The 18,428-nt window shown below is 56.8% G+C and overlaps 3 protein-coding genes across 5 annotated transcripts; 1 reads left to right on the top strand and 2 right to left on the bottom strand.

The window, feature by feature from the left end:
* Positions 1 to 409: 409 nt before the first annotated feature.
* Positions 410 to 3,062, top strand: MISP3 (MISP family member 3). 2 transcript variants are annotated; one of them, XM_074203597.1, is made up of 3 exons: positions 421 to 1,374; positions 1,671 to 1,741; positions 2,574 to 3,062. In XM_074203597.1, exons 1-3 carry the CDS (start codon positions 495 to 497, stop codon positions 2,604 to 2,606), a joined length of 984 nt encoding a protein of 327 aa, XP_074059698.1. In that variant the 5' UTR covers positions 421 to 494; the 3' UTR covers positions 2,607 to 3,062. The 2 variants fall into 2 exon arrangements, with proteins under 2 accessions (XP_074059696.1, XP_074059698.1); XM_074203595.1 differs by lacking the exon at positions 2,574 to 3,062 and having other exon boundaries at positions 410 to 1,374; positions 1,671 to 2,567.
* CXH19orf67 (chromosome X C19orf67 homolog) lies at positions 1,074 to 12,507 on the bottom strand. Of its 2 annotated transcripts, none has more exons than XM_074203599.1 (6): positions 12,038 to 12,507; positions 11,755 to 11,896; positions 11,500 to 11,600; positions 10,625 to 10,810; positions 9,564 to 9,707; positions 1,074 to 2,000 (listed from the first exon to the last, which is right to left on the bottom strand). In XM_074203599.1, coding segments are annotated over exons 1-6 (912 nt in total). In that variant the 5' UTR covers positions 12,376 to 12,507; the 3' UTR covers positions 1,074 to 1,999. The 2 variants fall into 2 exon arrangements, with proteins under 2 accessions (XP_074059700.1, XP_074059699.1); XM_074203598.1 differs by lacking the exon at positions 1,074 to 2,000 and adding an exon at positions 8,934 to 9,273.
* A 663-nt stretch (positions 12,508 to 13,170) lies between these two features.
* On the bottom strand, positions 13,171 to 16,775 carry SAMD1 (sterile alpha motif domain containing 1). Its single transcript, XM_074203604.1, has 5 exons — positions 15,816 to 16,775; positions 15,079 to 15,361; positions 14,786 to 14,882; positions 14,186 to 14,297; positions 13,171 to 13,977 (listed from the first exon to the last, which is right to left on the bottom strand). The coding sequence occupies exons 1-5, from the start codon at positions 16,710 to 16,712 to the stop codon at positions 13,819 to 13,821; spliced, it is 1,548 nt and encodes a 515-aa protein (XP_074059705.1). The 5' UTR covers positions 16,713 to 16,775; the 3' UTR covers positions 13,171 to 13,818.
* Positions 16,776 to 18,428: the final 1,653 nt, after the last annotated feature.

Here is an 18,428-nt window from a genome sequence, read left to right on the forward strand (position 1 = left end):
CAACGGCAAGAACGTGGGGCCGGAGCTGAGAAGCAGCATGCAGATTTTTGAGGGTGGTGTGGAGGGGGTGGGAGTCCACCACGCTGTTTCCTGGGGACAAATCTCCTTTCATCCTAGAATACCTATCCGAGAATGTCATCCTAGCCCAAGGCCACGGGAGTCCGGGAACCCAGACTGGGTGATGTCAATCGGATTGACGCCTGGCAGCTTCAGAGACCAAGGCAATATTCAGATAGGGGACCCAGGGGCAGAAGAGGGTGTTCCAGCTCAGGCCAAAGAGCTCAAGCACTATGCCCGGGGCCCCCCCAGGAGAGCCTCACGGGTGACAGTCTGGGCAGCTGCGGCTGCACCAGGGGCCGCGCGGGGCGGGGCGAGGTCCGGGCAGGTGCAGGGGGCGGGGCCGGACCTGCCCCCGGGGCGAGGGGGGGCAGTTCCTGGAGGCCAGGGGCGGGCGGAGAGGAGAGTCGGGCGGGGCCGGCGGTCTGCAGCCCTGGATGCCTCAGAGCCCGGGGCCGGCCGCTGCCAGGGGCGCCAAGCTGGGCATGGAGCCCCCCGGGACGGCCACCGAGACCCCCATTGAGAGGGAGATCCGTCTGAGCCAGGAGCGCGAGGCGAGCCTGCGCCGGAGCCGGGGCTTGAGCCCCAGCTTCGCGGGTGGGGAGCTGGTGGAGCTGCGCCTCCGGCCCGTCCTCAGCCTGCTGCCAGGCCCCGGGCCTGGGCTGCCCCGGGACGTGGAGAGCGCCCGGGCGGGCGCCCAGATGCAGCGCGACATCGCGCGGGAGGCGCTCCGGGAGGAGGCGCTGGTGCGCCTGGGCTCGGAGCCCGCGGGGGGCCGGGGGCCGCAGCCTCTGAGCCAGCGCCGGCTGCCTTTCGAGCCGCGGGCGCAGGCCGGGGGCCGGGGCCCCTCGTTCACCGAGGCCAGGGGCGCCGCCCACGTGGTGGTTCTGGAGCATCGCAGCCGGCTCCGGCCCCCAGTCCTAGCTCAGGTTCCCACCTTTGCTCCCGTTCTAGCGACGGCTCTGGCCCGAAACCCGGCTCCAGCTATCGCCCGGACGCCGGATCCGGCCCCGGCCCCGGTCCCGCGCGCCCCGGTCCCGCCTTTAGCCCCTGCCTCCAGCGCCCCGAGCCCGGCTTTTGCTTCGGCATCGGCCCCAGTTGTCCGGCCCCCGGGTCCGGCCCCAACGCCGGCCCCGGCCCCGGATCTGGTTTTGACCCAGGTCTCCACTACGACCCCAGCCCCGTCCCGTCGAGTTCATCTGTCTCTGCTGGAGCAGGAGGTCCGAGAGGTTCGCCAGAGGGAGCGGGAGCTGCAGCGCCAGAGGCGCAGCATCTACGGGACCTCTGAGTTCAAGGAGCCCACCCCGAGTCTCACCGGTAAGTTACAGGGTCCCCAGGCTCTGGACGGGCCTCAGCCGGAGGCTTCTGCCGTCGGACCTTTAACGGGACTGAGGGAGTCCGCTCCAGGGAATGGGGAATGGGGGTGGAGAGGCCCAGAGCAGGCCTCTAGCTGCTGTGTACATTAGTAGGGCGTGGACTGCTATGGCCCCGGGAGCCAGGCTAGAAGGTGGGGTGGGGAGGAGGAAATTTTCCGGACCATAAAACAGGAAAATCACCTGTGGGATGGCAAAGATGCTGCCCTTCCTTACTTTATTTGTCCCCTTTCATTGCAGAGAGCACACCCTCGGGAAAACTTGCAGTCGTGTGGCCCCCTCGAAGGAACTCTGAGAACGGCCTAGAACAGGTGAGAAATGTCTTCGGCATTCAGGAATTTACCCTGGTGCCAATTCCTGGACTTCTCCCCCTTGAGACTCCACTCCAAGCAGGCGCTCAGGTGCCACTCTTTTGCTCCCCAGACTCTAGAGCATATGGGGACTGCCCCAGTGGAATGGACAGCACAGTCTGGAGGCCTGGGCTCCAGTATTAGCTGAACTACTCATCTCCACTCTGACCTAAGGCTGGTTCCTTTTCTTGGACACTTCTCTGAACTTCAGTTTCCCCTTCTGTAAAAAAGAAACAAACAAGAGAGACAGGGGGGGAATGAGATCATAGGCCTGGAAGGGACTTCAGAGGCCATCTAGTACAAGCCTCTCATTTTACAGAGAAGTAAACTGAAGCCTGGGGGAAGAGGGGGGAGGAGGGTTAAATGATTTGTCCAAGGTCACACAGATAAATAGGGGGCAAAGATGGAATTAGGAACCAATTTCTTCCAATACCAGAATAAATGCTGTCCACTACACCCCACACTAGAGAAAAACAGCTAGAGCTCCTGCCCCCCCCCTCATTTTAGAGATGATCATCTAAGGTCTAGATACCAAGAAAAGGCACTAAAGTTTAGAGTCAAAGCTTCTGGAGGCTTAATGGTGCTCTCTATTCACTATTTGTGTGAGCCTGAGCAAGTCATGTGAAATGAAGTCTGGGGCTTCAGATTCTGTGAAATGAAAGTGTACTACTGGATGACTTGGATAGCTCTGGAATGGCAGCTCAGATCATAGACTAAGAAACATTTCTTTGCCCAGTTCTATTTCTTCTGCCCTTTGACTTACTCACCTTGTGTTGTTCCCGCTCCTTCCCAGGATTACCATGGTGGTGCCTGGTCCTTCAACTGAGGGACAAAATCGTGATCCACACCAAGGAGCCACTGAGAGAGGAGAAGTGACTAACTGGGCACCTGTCCCTTCCCTCTCATTAACTTGGACTGGGGATCCTCAATTGCTTATACCCTCTCCTCCAGTAGCCCTGACTGGGGAGCCTTAATTGATTATCCCCCCCGACCCTACACCCCCCCCCACACACACACATTTTTAAACTTTTCCCCCTAACTCGGACTGGGAATTCTGATTGGTTACGCTACCTCCTTCCACCAGTTCGGGCTTCTGATTGGCCACCTGTCCCCAATGTCGCTGTGGCCCCTTAATTTATCCAGGAGAGAGACAATGCCTACCTCCCCTATCCTCTCTGGGAGTCCATACTCAGGCCTCTGACTGTTACATGGTTGGGGGAGAGGGGCCCCTCCCCAACCTTCTCTGTTCACTGTGCCATCAATAAATACCCTTCTTCCCAGGGTTGTTTGTCTGTGGCTCTTTCTTCCCTAGGGACTCCATGACACGCCGTCCAGGGAGAGGGAGGAAAGAAAAGCAAGAAACTGGGGAAAGCAAAGCATTTCTGGTGGGTCTGATTCTGACCAAGCCTGGGGGGCGGGGTGATGCGGAGTGTGGGGGGAGCTCTGGAGCCTGGGAAAGCTACGGGAGGAACCCTCCGGAATCTGGCTCTTGTTACTTAGGAGAGAGCTGGCAGCCCCTTATCTGCTGCCCCAGGCCAGCTAGTTCCCTGGGACCATGGCCGTGGGAGGAGGAGGAAGAGGTCGATCAATTCACGTCCTTCTTTCCAGGGAGATCTTAGCTCTGACTTTTATCCCTCCCTCCGCGTATTCTGGGATGCTCAGGGTGCGGCGCAACCTCATCCCCAACTGCTGGAGCCTCAAGGTCTTGTCTCATGCTGCCTCCGCGTGGCCTAAAATAGGCAATGCACTCTCACTTCTCCCCTTGAAAAACAGGCTGAAAGGGAAAGGATTTGGAGGATAGACTGCAACTTCCAACCCACACGTAGGCCCAGGATGAAAGAATTTGAGGCTGGGGGAACCGAGAGAACCAATAGGACCCCATCTTTTTACAGGAGGAAAACAAGTCTCTGAAGGAGGGGTTAAGTGATTTGCCCATGGTTACACTTATGGGTGTAAGTAGTTAAAAAATCCAAAATTAGGTAGTTTAGGTGGTAATGGCCTAGGAGACAGGAGGACAGGAGTTGGAATCCCACCTCAGACACTTGACAGTTACTGGCTGTGTGACCTTGGACAAGTCACTTAACCCTGATTGCTTGGCATCCAGGGATATCTCCAGTCATCTTGATTCATGTAGGGCCACTGGACCCAGATGGTTCTGAAAGAAAAAGTGAGTCTGGTGACTTAGCACAGCACCCCCCTCACTCAAATGCAATTTATATGCTTGTCATGGCATCACCTCCCCTGATGTCATGGTCTTCTTCAAGAACAAGGACAGGGGCAGCTAGGTGGCATAGTGGATAAAGCACCAGCCTTGGAGTCAGCAGTACCTGGGTTCAAATCCGGTCTCAGACACTTAATAATTACCTAGCTGTGTGGCCTTGGGCAAGCCACTTAACCCCATTTGCCTTGCAAAAAAAAAAGAACAAGGACAAACATCATCATGTGGACATCATCAGGAATTCAAAACCAGGCTTCACAGAACTCTTCACTAGGCACAATACCTCTGAATTAGTATTCATGTTTCCAACTTCTCCCCCCATCCAATCCATCCTCATGTCCCAAAGGGAGCAGGTCCTTGACCAAAAGAACTTTAGTTCCTTACATTATACAGGATAAAATACAAACTCTTTGTAGTGACATTCAAGGCTTTCCAGTCATTCTCTCCTCTTTCGTCCTCCTCTCTCCCCCCTTGTCATTTTAGCCATACCAGACTAAGAACCTGCTCCCTCTTGCCTTTCCATATTACCTCTGTGGGATCAATAGCTATCTCTTTAATGTGCTTCCCTCATCTCTGTCCAGGGAAATTCTCTTCCTTGAAGACCCCATTTGGGTGCCACCTTCTGGAAGCTTTCACCATTTGCCTTCAGTTGAATATTATCTTGATTCCCTCAAATTCCTTAGAATAGGTTCCCTGAATATCTCCTTTGTCCTTATTACATTCTATCTCTTACAAAAAAAAATTTTTTTTGTTTATTTTTCCAAGGTTAAATGACTCACCCAGCTAGTAAAGTATCAAGTGTCTGAGGCCAGGTTTGCACTCTGAGGTCTTTTTGACTCCAGCACCCATTATGACACTTAGCTGCCTCCTACATTCCATCTCTTATAATAATTTTCTGTGTATATGTCATACACAATTTCCCTCTCCCATATTCATAAGATTGTAAACTCTGTGAAGAGAGGGATCTTATTTTTCAGCCTGGTACTTCTTAGATGCCTACTGGATGCTGGCCCAATAAAGATCCCAGACAGGAAGTACTTGTCCCACTCTGAACCTTTCTTTGCCCAGACTGCTTCCTCTAGCTTCCCTGTTCCTTTAGCTCTACCTGTTGAAATGCTACCTCTGCTCCAAGACCCAGTTCAAATATCAGATCTATTTATTCATTACATCAGCTACATATATTAAGCACTTAAGGAAGCCTCAAGTCATGGAGATACAAAGACAAAAACTAAAAATAAGCCTTGCCTAATTCTAGAGGGAAGGGACTACAACAGCTGGGAGGAAGCTGAGAGAATTCCATCCTCCCCACCCATTTTATGGGTGAGGAAACAGAGACCAAAAAAGGTTAATAGCATTGCTTAGAGTCTAGGCTAGAAGGATGTGAGACTGGATTTCATTCTTTTTGGTTAAAAGCTCACTGTGCCACTAGCTACACAAGGAAATAAATTTGAATCAATCTGATGAGGGAATAATTGAGAGGATCCAGAAAGAAGTTTCTTAGGAGTTGCTCTTATGCTGAACCTTGAAACAAGGGAAAGCTTATAAAGGGCATGGGTGAGGAGAGAGCATTCCAGGCATGGGAGACAAACAGGGTGTGCCACAGCACAGAGGGCATGCTGACATTTATGTGCTACTTTACCATTTGCAAAGTGCTTTTACAAATAGTCTCACTTTATCTTCCACATCAGCTCTGGGAACTATTATTATCACTCTCATTTGACAGTGGAGAAAACTGAGGCAGACAAAAGGTAAAATGACTTGCCTTGTGGCAAAAAGCACACAAGTGTTTGAGGTCAGATTTGAACTTGGGTTGCAGTATACCATTTGTTGTTCAATCATATCTGGCTCTTCATGACCCCATTAAGGATTTTCTTGACCAGGACATGGCTGTTTCCTTCTCCCAGATGAAAAACTAAGACAAATACTCTACCCCTTAACTGGTTCCAGAGCACAATGTGGAAGGCTGAGGTCAGGGAATAAATAGCTAGTAAGCTAGTCTGACTGGCACCCAAAACATTCTAGAGGGGAAGTGGAAGTGGAATAAAATATCTGGAAAGGCCAGCTGGAGCTCAACTGCTCCTCCCATTGCTCCAGATGGGCATGCTTTCTCCCCTCTTAGGGTACTTATCAATAATGATAATAACAGCTAACATTTGTTGAATGATGGAAGGTCTGTAAAATGCTTTATATCATTTGTCTCTTTAGATCTTCATAACCACCCTGTAAGGTAGGGACCAGATGTATTATTACCCATATTTTCCAATGAGGAAAATGAAGCACAGATGAAAATGATTTTGCTCAGTAGAATAGCTAGGAAGTCTCCTCTATTTGAGTTGTACATCTTTCAGGGTCCCTACTGCCTCCATTTTTTAACCTGGGGTTTGTGAATTAAAAAAAGGGTTTTGATAATTGTATGCCAATTAATTTCTTTTGGAATCCTATGTATTTTATGTGTTTAAAATGCAATTCTAAGAAGGAGTATATAGGCTTCACTAGATTGTCAAATGGACTCAAGACACAAGAACCCCTTGTATCAGACTGATCCCCAAGAAGAGAGGGATGGTACCATTCTCTGTTTCTTTCCCCTTAGAATGCCCTCCTTTTCTATCCCAAATGCCTTCCTCCTTTCAGCCTGGACTGAACATCCATCAGTTAGCAGCATACATTCATTGAACATCTGCTGTTTTCTACCTTATGTGAGACACTGTGGGAGATCCACCAAAGTTCTCAAGAGGCAGTCTAGCTCTCAAGACAAGACAAAAAGTTAAATGGTAACAGAAGAGTCAAACAACTCCAGAAGAGATGCTACCGAAAAAATACAAGATGCCATGAAGCAAAATGTACCATTTGTATCACATTTGAGGAGGGTCTTTGAAAAACTGACGGTCAAGAGAGCTTTTTTACAAAATTGGAGATTTGGCAGACTTTGCTGAAGTAACTGCAGATGATTAGCCTGGAAAAGTGAATGGTAAGAGGAGAGATGATACCACGTGCGTTCAAATATTTGAAAGACTCCTTGGGAAGAGGGACTAGCGGACTAGCCTTGGGAAGAGTCAGGAATAAAGGGAAGAAATTATGCAGGGGCGGATTTAAGCTACGCAAGCCATTCAACTTCACAGCATCTAAAGCAACTTTTTTTTTTAGTTTTTAGTTTTTTAGTTTTTATATAGTTTTTAGTTTTTTTTTGGCAAGGCAATGGGGTTAAGTGACTTGCCCAAGGTCACACAGCTAGGTCATTATGAAGTGTCTGAGGCTGGACTTGAACTCAGGTCCTCCTGACTCCAGGGCCGGTGCTCTATCCACTGTGCCACCTAGCCACCCCTAAATCAACTCTTGATTGACTAAATCTAGTCCTAGAGAAGCAGCAGTGATTCTGGAGTCAGAGGATCTGGATTCAAATTCTGCCTCTGTGACTAGACAAGCATTCCTTCCAAATCTGTAAAATGTAGATTAAATGGCTTCCTAGGTCACTTGCAGTTCTAGATCTCTGAGATAAAAGGTGACTGGCCCACAGCGTAAACAAATGCTTGTCCTCTCTCCTCCAAGCCCCCTCCCCTCCACAGATTTTATAAATTACGGGCTGGTTGAGATTTGCATCGATGGAGGGGTTCCCACAGTGGAAGTTTTTCATGTTGATTAAATCACCTCTTTTTTTTTTTAATGTTTTTTGTTTAGTTTTTGCAAGACAATGGTGTTAAGCGGCTTGCCCAAGGCCACACAGCTAGGTCTTTATGAAGCCTCTGAGGTCGCACTTGAACTCAGGTCCTCCTGCCTCCAGGGCCGGCGCTCCGTCCACTGCGCCCCCCGTCACCTCTCCTTTGCATACACAGAACCACAAGCGCCCGAGGGGAAAGGGCTGGCTTGGCCGAGGGGCCTTCCGCCGCCGGGGCTGCCCACCTGTGGAGGGGACGCGCTCGGCTCTCGGCTCCCTGCGGACCCTCGGCTCCTTCCTCCCAAGCCGGACCGCGAGGGGCACCCGGGGAGCCGCGATTCCCGGCGCTGCCGAAGGGAGGCGGAATGGAGCGGGCGCCGCCGAGCTGCAGTTCCCACCGCGGCCGCAGGGCGGTGTCCGGGAGCGGCCCGGGGCCAGCAGCCCCGACCCCAGCCCACGCGGAGTTAACCGGAAGATATCACCTCGACCCTGGGGGGGGGGGGGGCAACGGGGCCTGTGAGTCCCTCCGCGAAGAAGGGAGGGTGAGCCGCCATCCGGGCCAGTCCCCCTCGGGCTCCTCCCGGAGCACGTGACAGGCCTGTTCCGCAGGGCACCCTGGGAGTCGTAGTCTTTCCGAGGCCGGCGCTGGAAGGGACCTTGGAGGTCATTAAGTGCAACCTTAGCCGGACAGGTGGAGGACTATCTAATTCCCGTCTTCAGAGAAGAGAAAACCGAGCCCGGAAGACATTTTGACTCGCAATAAATTAGTCCTAATCCCCTTATTTATTTTCCGGGGAGGGGGGGGTAAATAAAGGGGTCCCGGAGGGAGGAACGGGACTTTTCTCTGGGTGACGCAGCTACTCGGTCAAAATTCCATTCGAACCCAGGTCCCGACCCTCCCAGTCCAGGGATCTTTCTGTTACACCTGGCGGCTGCTCTTTTTTTTTTTTTAATAGACCGTTTCTTGATTAAAATACCTCTCCCGCATTCAGAAGCCCTGCTCCGCGGTCTCGGGGCTGGGAAAGGACCGCGATCCATCAACTTTGCGGCCCGCTCTCCGGTTTCCGGAAGTGTTGGGGCAGCGCGCTTCCGTTTGGCTTCCAGGGCCGCGCTGAGCATGCGCCTCCGTCCCCTCCCCCACCCGCCGCCCGGGAGCCGGCCCCCCTCCCCGCTCCCCAGGCGGCTCGCCCGCCCCCCTCCCCCGCCCGCTTCCCCTCGACGGGAGGGACGCGGTGCCAGCTCCGCGCGGCGCGCCCAGACCGAGGCTCCTCTCAAGTCTTTCTGTCTTTATTAAACCCGCCCAGAGTCGGCGCTCCCGCCCCGGGGGAGGCGCCCCGTCTTTCCTCCTAGGCTGCCTGGGGGTCAGGGCGCCGGAGGAGGATGCCCGCCCCCACCCCGAGCCCCTTAGCCCGGAGCCGGGGCCGCCCGACGGAGGGACTTCAGGGCCCGGGCGCCCCGGGCCACCCCGGGCCAGCCGAGGCGGCACTCGGGGCTCGGCCCGCGCTGCCGGCCTGGCCCGTGAGAATCTGTACCAGCAGGTCGGTGGCCAGGGTGTGCGACGGCTCCTCGAAGCCGATGGTCAGCAGCTGCTGGTACTCCCCCGGGGGCTGAGGGCACAGGATCCTGCCGGGGAGGGGGCGCATCTCCAGCTCGAGGCCGCCCCAGGGACCGCGGCGGCAGAGCGGGAGGGAGCCCGACCCTGCGCCGCACCACCTGCCTCCCTCCCCCGTGCCTGGGGCCCGAGAAAACAAGAACTCCTTTGCCACCAGTGTTCTGAAGGGGGTGGAAACTAGAAAATGTTTAGGGAAGCTAATCCCCCTCCTCCCCCCCTCCTCCTCCCATTCTTGGGGAGAAAACTCGAGATTAGGCGATCGGAGTAGGGTCAGATTTCCAAAACAGCCCCACTCCCTTACCAGGAATAGATATCCGAGGAACCATCTTGGCCTGGGCCCAGGGGCACCCAGCGCCCGATGGACCAGAGCTTTTGGATCTGGGCACAAGAGTTGGCAGGACTCTTGCCCGTGTCTTCCCAGGTATCGCGATAGCACAGGAAGTAGCTGTGGGAAAGGAATGGAGGGAATAGGATGCAGTTACAGTCTGACCCCGAGTGTTCTTGTGCACGGGGAGGAGGAGGAGGAGGGAAGCAGAGCTCGAAGTACTTGTGAAGAAGGACTTTAGAAAACAAGCACAGTTTCTCTAGCAGTTTGGATTTGGGAAATGCTTTCCCCACCAGGATTCTGCCTGAACCAGTGCAAGTATCATTATCCTCGTTTTATAAGTGTGAAAACCTGAGCTTGGAAGAGGCTAATTGTTTGGTCCTCAGCCGTACAACTCCTAAGTCACATGGAGTAGAAAGTGTTTCCCCCATTTTTAAAGACTGTGAAACTGAGTGAGAAGTGAAGTGGATTCATCTAGACAATATCAGAGCTGGAAACTGAAGGCAGGTCTCTTGACTGAGAACTCAGGTGCCCCTTGCTTTGCTTAGAGTTTTCTCTAGGGGCAGCCTTAACCAGGGAGACTGGGATTTGAATTAGGAGTGACAAGTACTTTGGGTAGAGCACCAGCCCTGGAGTCAGAAAGTCCTGAGTTCAAATTTGACCTCAGACACTTAATAATTACCTAGCTCTGTGACCTTGGGCAAGTCATTTTATTTATTTATTTTTAATTTTTTGGGAGCAAGTCATTTTAAGTCCATTTTTTTAAAAAAAGTACTTTGGGATTTTAATGGGGAGGTCTTTCTGATAGTAGAAAAATTTTTAAAATTTTTATTTATTTTTAAGTTTTTTTGCAAGGCAATGGGGTTAAGTGGCTTGCCCGAGGCCACATGGCTAGGTAATTATTAAGTGTCTGAGATCGGATTTGAACCCAGGTACTCCTGACTCCAGAGCCGGTGTGCTCTATCCACTGCACCACCTAGCCACCCCCATAGTAGAAATTTTAAAATGGTAGTGATGGGTGAATCAGGGAGACTCACTATTCGACATGAGTCCCATGTCCTCTGTTGCTGGTCTCAGGACTAGCTTCTAGATTCCAGCGCATCTTCTTGTATAGGTATCTGGGAAGTCGGCCAGCTGTGTAAGGGGCTGGAGAGCAGTATCGGAAAACTGAAACTTGATGGGAGGGGCCCAGTGAGAATTTTCCACAGAAAAAACAGGAGACACTGATTGGGAAATGAAAAAGGAGAGCTAGGTTTTATAGATCTTTATAGATCATCTAGTCCAAAACCCACCACCCCAAGACCAAGAGAGGTTAAATACCTTGCCATAGATCGGAACTGGAAGAGAACCTGCAAAGATCATCTGTACAATCTCATTTTACAGATGAGGAAACTGAGGCTTACAAATTAAATGATTTGCCCAGGATTGAACAGATAGTGTCTGTAAAGGAATTTGAACCCAAGGTCTTCTTGACTCCCAGCCCATCCCTTTATCCACCATACAAGGAAAGTTAGTAGGGCAAGAATTTGAACTCAGACTCTCAATCCAGTGTTTTTCTGTTTGTTTTTTTTTTATGATGGAGCTGAACTTAAAAAAAGTGCTTTCTCTTAAACAACTCTAGAAAGTACTACAAGTATTTCTATTTTATACATGAAGAAAAGCGTGTAGTGACTTGACCAGCTGTGGGTGAGGGCCTATATTCCAATGAGCTTAGAGTGAGTTCCCAGTCACCTGAAGTGTCCAAGCAGAGGGTAACTCAGAGGCAGAAAGATCCTAGGGGGCTGGTTGGAGGTGACCTGCAGGGACCTTGGATTTATGAGGTGGGAGAGTCAAAGGGGGATGGGAGTATCTGGGACCACACTGTAGACCCTGACTTCCTTGTTTCTGGCCCCCTTCCCCCAACGCAGTTTACCTTAGGGGATCAGTCTCTTCCAGTACCACAAACCCGAAGGAGGCATACATAAGCACCAGCTGCTCCAGCCTAAGGGCCAGCTGTTGGGAGATTTCTAGCAGCTGGAGGGAGAGGACAGCACATATCAACCCAGATGTGGCTCCTCCCAATTGCGGAGGAAGGCAGTTCCCCACCCCATGTCCAAGCTCCTGATCCTCACTTTTATGGGGGGGGGGTAAGGGCCCCGGAACCAGTTCCCCCTCTCTGCTGACTCACCTTTTTCCGAACCAACTCTTGCAGGGCCCCGTGAATCGGGGGCATGCCCCTGGCAGCAGATTCCAGGTACAGGAAGTAAGGCTGGCACATCTGCAGGAAAGTTGGCATCGCCTTGGCCAACTGCTCCTTTTGGACTCGGTCCCTGCTGGGGAGGGGCACAGCCCCGTTTGGTCATGGGAGGGTGGGGAACTCCAGCCTGGGTCAACCTTAGCCTGCTCCGCCCCCAACCCCCGTCCCTCCCTCTCCTGCTCCCCGGGATAGCCAGGCTACCTGACCCCATCACCTGTAGAGCAGGTAGCTCTGAAAATCCTCTGCTTTCTTGAGCAGGTAGCGGAGCTGTTCCGTGATGGGGCTGAACATACTCTCCAGGGGTAGGAGTGCTGGGCCCGGGCCAGGGGGTGGGGGCGGCCCCGGCAGCGGGGCCGAAGCCAGAGGCTGCCCTGGGACAGGTCCCCCAGACTCAGCATCGGCAGGAGCCCCTGCTCGGCCTGAGGTCACAGACCAGGGGGGCTCGGCTCCGCTGTGCGGGTTAGGGGCAGGTCCGGGAACCGCGTCTCCAGCTGGGAGGGGGTCTCGGACCCCGGGAGGCAGAAGCCCCCCGAACCAGGACTCGCTGGCCATGGGGGAGATAAGTGGGGAGGCCACACTGGGCCCTCCTCCCCCCAGCTTTCGAGGGCAGCAGCCTCCGGGGCTTTCTGCTCGCCGACTCCCACCACCTCAGAAGGGAGGCCGGGCCTCATTTGAATGTCAACACGCGCCAGGTCAGGGTTGAGCTTCTCTCCCGGCGGCCACGCGCCTCGGGCTAGCGCGCTCCGAGCTCGGGGTCACACTCTATGTCCCCATCCTCTAGCACTTTCCTAGCCCAGAAGCGTGGAGCCGCCGACGTTCTAACTCTTTCTACCTCTAACCTCAAAATTTCCCTGGGGACTGGCAGTATGTATTCTCACGTTCGAGTAGGAAACTGGGGCCCAGGGAGGGGAGGCCACTTAGAAACATGCATAAAATGTCCGAGCTGGTAGGACCCTTGGCCATAATCGAGACAGAAGGACCTTAATTTTCAGGTGGGCAAAACTGAGGTGGAGGCTTTTCCATTCTGTATTCTAGCAACAGTATGGGTGAAAGGAACATTGAATTTGGAGACAGAAGTGATAGGAATTGATTGAGCACTTTAAAAAAGGTTGGCAAAGTGCTTTATAAATAAATGTTAACTCATTGAATGCTGATCAGGACCTACCCCTTGCCGGGGTATTTTGTAAACGAGGAGATTGGACCAAATGTTTTTAGGTAATTTCTAGAGCTACAGCCTATGATTTGATAGTGATCTCCCACTTTTTCCCTAATGACAGAATCCAGCAAGGAATCCCGATGCTCAAACCACCTTACCCCATATTAGGCAGGTGCATGAACACACAGGGATCAGAGTTTTCTTTTAATTTTATTTAAAAAACTTCAGGTGCAATATTAAAAAGCAACTTAGACAGCCAGAGCAACAACCAGAGAGAGAGAGAGAGAGAGAGAGAGAGAGAGAGGAAGGAAACAGGACAACCCACCATTTCAACCCTGGGGATGTCCAAACTGACCAGGTTGGAAGGATAGGCATTGGGGAAGAGGGGACCAGGTGAGGTGAGAGGGAAAGGCCAGTCCAGTCCTGTCTTCCTCTGGGTGAAACATTTACAAAGGTGAAGTCTGGCTGAATTGGGGGGGGGGGGGAGGGCTAGGGAAAAAGGAGGGCATTCCTACCCCCAAAGGAGTCTAGTGGGGGAGGAGGGGGTTGGGGTCCCCTCCTGGTATGATGCAGGACCCTGCATCTGCCCCTGCCATCACCCCCAGTTTGGAATGCAGGATGTGGACAGAAGAAAGATACCTACAGTTAAGGGAGGAGTTGGGAAGGGGGTGACAATGAGGCGCCAGCCTCCCTGGAATCTCTTTGGGGAGTGTGTTGGGAAGAGGGTGTTCTCCCCCTTAGGGAGTTCCCGGATGCTAGGGACTCTTAGGCAGATGGGGCACAAGGAAACTGGGGAAAAGGAGAGGACTGGGAAAGTTCAAGGGTCATAGAGTTGGGGTTCAGCCAAGAAACCCATCAGGGTCATCATCTTCAAAATGGCCCTGCTGAAGGACCTTGATGTGATGCTCATAGATTTTGAGGGCTGGCCCCAGTCGGATTGAGAGGCCAGTTAGCACGTCCGTGCGCTGCATCAGCAGAAGGGACTTCCCATCAATTTCCTGGGCATGGGAAAAAAAACAGGGTTCACTTGGGTCAGGCCTTGGACTCCCTCCTCACACTCCTGACATGGCACTCCTCTGATTCATGTGAGACACACAGGCACACACACACACACACACACACACGATGGAAGGGGGCAAGGGACCCAGGGAAGGGAGCATGGAACCCCAGGATGGGGTGCTGGCTCCAGCAAGATGGAGGTCTCACCTGTTCCTGGAAAGCAGAAGCCTGCTCAGGAAAGCCAGCCTCAGTGAAATACTCTACCACATCCATCACTGTCCACTCCACAGGGTCAGATGGTTTTTCCTTCCTGCCAGAGCTATGGATGCCCAAACAGACCATAACATTATCATTGCCCCATCTTAATACTTGCCAACATTTAACATGTGAAAATGTTTTGCCAATCATCTCATTTGATACTTATACCAGCCTCCTGAAGTGGATAGGGGTGGGGTAAGGCAAGGGTTACAATTCCTATTTCAGAGTAGGAAACAGACCCAGAGGGGAAAGGCTGAACAGTGATAAGTCACTGCGATTCAGGAGTTCCACCACTGCTCACAACCTTGTGAGGTGGCTTAATTGTACTCATTTTATCAAAGAAAAAAACGAGCCCAGAAAGACTGTGTCTTGCCCATGTTCCTATAGCTTCTAATTGCTGAGAAACTAGGATGACTGAGTCTCAAATTCTACCTCGAAAGTTCTAATGTTATTTCTTATTTGACTCCCAGGGACCAGCCCTGGCTCTAAGGCTGTAACATCAGGCCCAAAGTAAGAGATTAAAAAAAAAAAATTCACCGACTGACTTACGAGCAACTGAAAGGAGTTCCATCAGCACTGGGCAAAGCTGGCTTTCCGGGGGGCAAAGGCACGGGCGAAGGGGAATCCGGACCTGTGGCAGCTGAGGCTAGGGGGAAAAAGGGCATATTTGTCAGCTTATCTCTTTTTGTACCTATCCTTCCTCCCCAGTCAGGTCCCAACCCTCTGAATTCCCTTTCCTCCAAATCTACCTGGTCTCCCAGGTGACCCCACCCACTTTTACAAAGCCAGGTAAGCTCCCTGGTTGCTCCATCTTGAAGAGAATCCCAGTTCCTTTCTCTTACCAGAACCCCCTTCCATCTTCACCACTCCCATTGGGAAGGCCTCTCGGGTGCCATCTGCTAGGGCTGACCGGTGACCCTCATCTTGTCTTCCCGGTGCCAGGGAGGAACTCCACTCTCTGGGCCTCTCCTTGCCACTTTCCCGCTGGCCAGTCTCTCCATTGTACTGGTTCTGCCCACCATGGGCACCCTCTCCCTCCGGCACCTCAGACCCCTCTGACAGAGCAGACACCTCTTCTTCATCCTCTTCGTCCTCCTCCTCCCTCAGGGACTCTTCCCCGGACTTCTGAGGAGAAACCGGGAGGGTTGGAACGTTTATGCCTCTCTTTTCTCGTCCATCTCTATTCCCCGGATGGCCTCATTCTATCTGCTAGACCCGGGAGAGGCGTCTGTCCAGCCGGCCGGGTCCAGAGTTGACTTCTTCCCAAGGCGCCTCTGCCGCGCTGTGGGAAGCCCGATCCCAACCCCGGGGCTTCGGGTCCGCTTCGGCCGGGGCTCGCTTTGTGTCCCTTCGGGGCCAGACTCTGCGCCGACCCCACGGCCGGGCCCTCCGGGTCCTGAGCCCCAGCTCCCTCCCTCCCTCCCGGCCGGCCTGGGCTGAGCCTCGAAGCCCTCTGTGGCCCCAGACCCCGAGCTCCCCCCGCCCCCCCGCGGCCCCCCGCTTCCAGCCCGGGCCCGCCTGGGAACGCTCTCCCCGCCCCCCGCCCCCGCGGGACTTTGGCCCCGGCCCCGAGTCCTACCTTGGTCCGGGCCGCTCGGGAGCTGGTGGCGGGAGGCGCCCTTCCCGAGCGATCGTTCCGGGGCAGGGCAAGGCCGGCGATGCGGGTGCGCTCGAGGCGGCCCCGGGCGGCCGCCGCCTCCTCCTCCAGCAGCAGCCCCTGCACGCGCCCGCGGGTCAGCCGGCCCCCGCCGCCGCCGCCGCCGCCGCCGCCGCCGCCGCCGCTGCCCCCGAGGTAGCGCACCACTTCCCGCAGGCTCACGGGCCGGGCCGGCCCGCTCCGAGACGCGCCCCCCTCCGGCGGCAGCGGCAGCGGCAGCGGCGACGGCGGCGGCGGCTCCCGGGCGGCGGCCCCGGCGGGCGGGGGGGCCCGGCGCGGGCCGGGCGAGGGCGCCCCGGCCGGAGGCGGCGGCGGCGGGGGCAGGGGCGCGGCCCGCTGCGCGCGGGGCGGCGGCGACGGGGCCGGGGCGCCGGGCGAGGGGGGCGCTGTGGCCGCCGCCGCCCGGGGCGCTCGGGGCGGGGAGGCGACGGGCGCGGGCGGCGCGGGCGGGGGCGCGGGCGGCGCGGCGGCGGCGGCGGCCCCCCGGGGGCCGCGCGGGGGGACGGGCGGGGTGGCGCCCCGGCGCGGCGGCTGCACGCGCGCCGCGTTGCGGTACGAGATGCTCCCCTTGTAGCTGACCCGGAGCACGGCGCGCTGCTGGATCAGCTTCTCCAGCTCGGCGCGCGTGCGCTCCGGCTCCGGCCCGTGCCGCCGCCTCACCATCCGGCAGATGCGCTCCAGGTCCGGCCGCGCCTTGCGCGAGCGCAGCGAGTCGATGGTGTCCAGGATCCACTCCTGGTAGCGGGGGGACGAGGCGGACGACGAGGCGGCGGCCGCCGCCGCCGTGTCCGGCGGGGGCAGGGCCGGGGGCCCCGCCATGCCTCCCGCCCGGCCCGGCTGCACCGTGCGCGCCGCCTCCCTCCCAGCGCGGCGCCCCCCCTTCCCCCGCTCAAGCCCCGGCTCCCCTCCCTCTCGCGCTCAGCCGCCCGCCTCCTTCTCCTCCTCCTGCCGCCGCCGCCGCCGCCGCCGCCGCCGCCGCCGCCGCTCTTCCCCCTCCCCCCGGGGGGCGCAGCGCCTCGGTGGAGCGGCGGAGGCGCTGCTGTTTCTTTGCAAAAAGAAAAAAAAAAGAAAGAAAAGAAAGAAAAGAAAAAAAAATGCACAGACCGAGACACACGCACACTCACACAAAAACCCCGCTCCTCCTGGGCGCGCGCGGGTCCCGAGGATGGGAGGAGGGGGAAGCGCGAGCCGGCCCCTCCCCGCCGCCGCCGCCGCCGCCGCCGCCGCACGCGCCGCCCGCCCCGCGGCCGGGACACTCCGGCCCCCTCCCCGGCTATCCACCCACCCGGCCCTACGCGCCCGCTTTTAAGGTGGAGCCGGGCCCGCTCGGCGCGCGCGGCTCTGCCCCCCCCCCCCGCCCGGCGCCTCTCGGCCCGGCTCTCCCGGCCCCAGGCCGCCCCCCGCCCCCCAGCCCTTTACAACTCCCGCGCGCTTTTTAAGGAGGCGCCGCGGAGTTGGCGCCGGGGCGGAGGCGGGGACGGGGGGGAGAGGGAGAAAAAGAGAGAAGGAGAAAGAGAGAGCGAGAGAGGGAGAGGGAGCGCGCAGGGGAGGGGGAGGGGAGTGGGCGGGCTGGGCGGCGGCGCTCTCCCTCCAGCCATTGGGCGCGGAACCCAGACGTCCCCGCCGCCCGGCCCCCTCCCCCTGCCCCGGCCCCCTCCTCCGCGCCCCCCGCGCCCGCCCTGGCCGCCCCGCGCTCCGGGCTGCGGACCGCACTTCCCACCAACTCGGGACCCGCCGCGCCGGCCGTCCCGCGGCCCCCGCCGCGCCGCTCGGGGCCGCCCGCCGCCGGCGCCCCCCGACCCCGGACCCCGGGGGAGGGCAGATCGGCCCCGCGTCCCCGCCCAGTCTGCCTGGGCCTCGCTCCCCGGCGTTGGCAGCGGCGGCGGCGGCGGGCGGGCGCGGCGCCGGAGCCGCCTCCCCGACAGCCGCACCGGGGCCGGCGGAGCGAGGCAGGCGGCGGCGTGGCGCAGCCCTCGGCGCCCGGACGGGGCCCTCCGCGGGCCCGGCCCCGCCGCGCACCGGCCCCCCGGCCCGGGAGGCGAGAGGAACCGGCAGCGGCTCGTGATGCAAAAACGGCGGACACAGGAGCGGAGCCCGGGCGCGCCGGGAGGCTCGGGCGGCTCGTCGCTGCGGGGCCTCGCCGGCCGGCCGGAGCGCCGGGGGTGACAGAGCCCCTTCCAGCCGGGCGCCGCGGCCCCGGCCCGAGACGCCGCTCGCCGGGGCTCCCCGGGCCCTGCGCTGGGGGGCCCCCTCGGGGAGCTTCTAAAGGTCATTCTCCGCCCCCCCCCCCGGCCCGCTACTTCTCTGCTCCCAGAGCCACGTTCCGGGCACACCGCGCCGCAGCCCGGAGGGCCCGAGCCCCGAGCAGAGTCCGCCCCCCCCCCCAGTCCTTGAATTCCAATTCGCCCCGTCTGAGGTGCCAGAAGGAGGCGAGTGGGGAGGGGGTCAGGAATGACAAGTTTTTTTTAAACAAAACTTTATTGGTAATAGTTTTCAAATGTTTACAACAAAGCACACTGTTAAAGAGGAAGTCAT

The sequence above is a fragment of the Macrotis lagotis genome, chromosome X (genome assembly GCF_037893015.1).
Source record: "Macrotis lagotis isolate mMagLag1 chromosome X, bilby.v1.9.chrom.fasta, whole genome shotgun sequence".
NCBI classification, from domain to species: domain Eukaryota; kingdom Metazoa; phylum Chordata; class Mammalia; order Peramelemorphia; family Peramelidae; genus Macrotis; species Macrotis lagotis.

Bases quoted from the DNA above. Each gene is read 5' to 3' on its own strand.
- SAMD1 (XM_074203604.1), bottom strand. From the start codon at position 16,712: ATGGCGGGGCCCCCGGCCCTGCCCCCGCCGGACACGGCGGCGGCGGCC. The intron at 14,883-15,078 runs GTAAGAGAAAGG...TTTTCCCCCTAG, and splicing joins GAAGATGGAAGGGGGTTCTG to CCTCAGCTGCCACAGGTCCG. The intron at 14,298-14,785 runs GTAAGTCAGTCG...GGGCATCCATAG, and splicing joins GGAACTCCTTTCAGTTGCTC to CTCTGGCAGGAAGGAAAAAC.
- CXH19orf67 (XM_074203598.1), bottom strand. From the start codon at position 12,375: ATGGCCAGCGAGTCCTGGTTCGGGGGGCTTCTGCCTCCCGGGGTCCGA. The intron at 11,897-12,037 runs GTGATGGGGTCA...CCTCCCCAGCAG, and splicing joins CAGAGCTACCTGCTCTACAG to GGACCGAGTCCAAAAGGAGC. The intron at 9,708-10,624 runs GTGAGTCTCCCT...CCTTTCCCACAG, and splicing joins CATGGGACTCATGTCGAATA to CTACTTCCTGTGCTATCGCG.
- MISP3 (XM_074203595.1), top strand. From the start codon at position 495: ATGCCTCAGAGCCCGGGGCCGGCCGCTGCCAGGGGCGCCAAGCTGGGC. The intron at 1,375-1,670 runs GTAAGTTACAGG...CTTTCATTGCAG, and splicing joins GCCCACCCCGAGTCTCACCG to AGAGCACACCCTCGGGAAAA.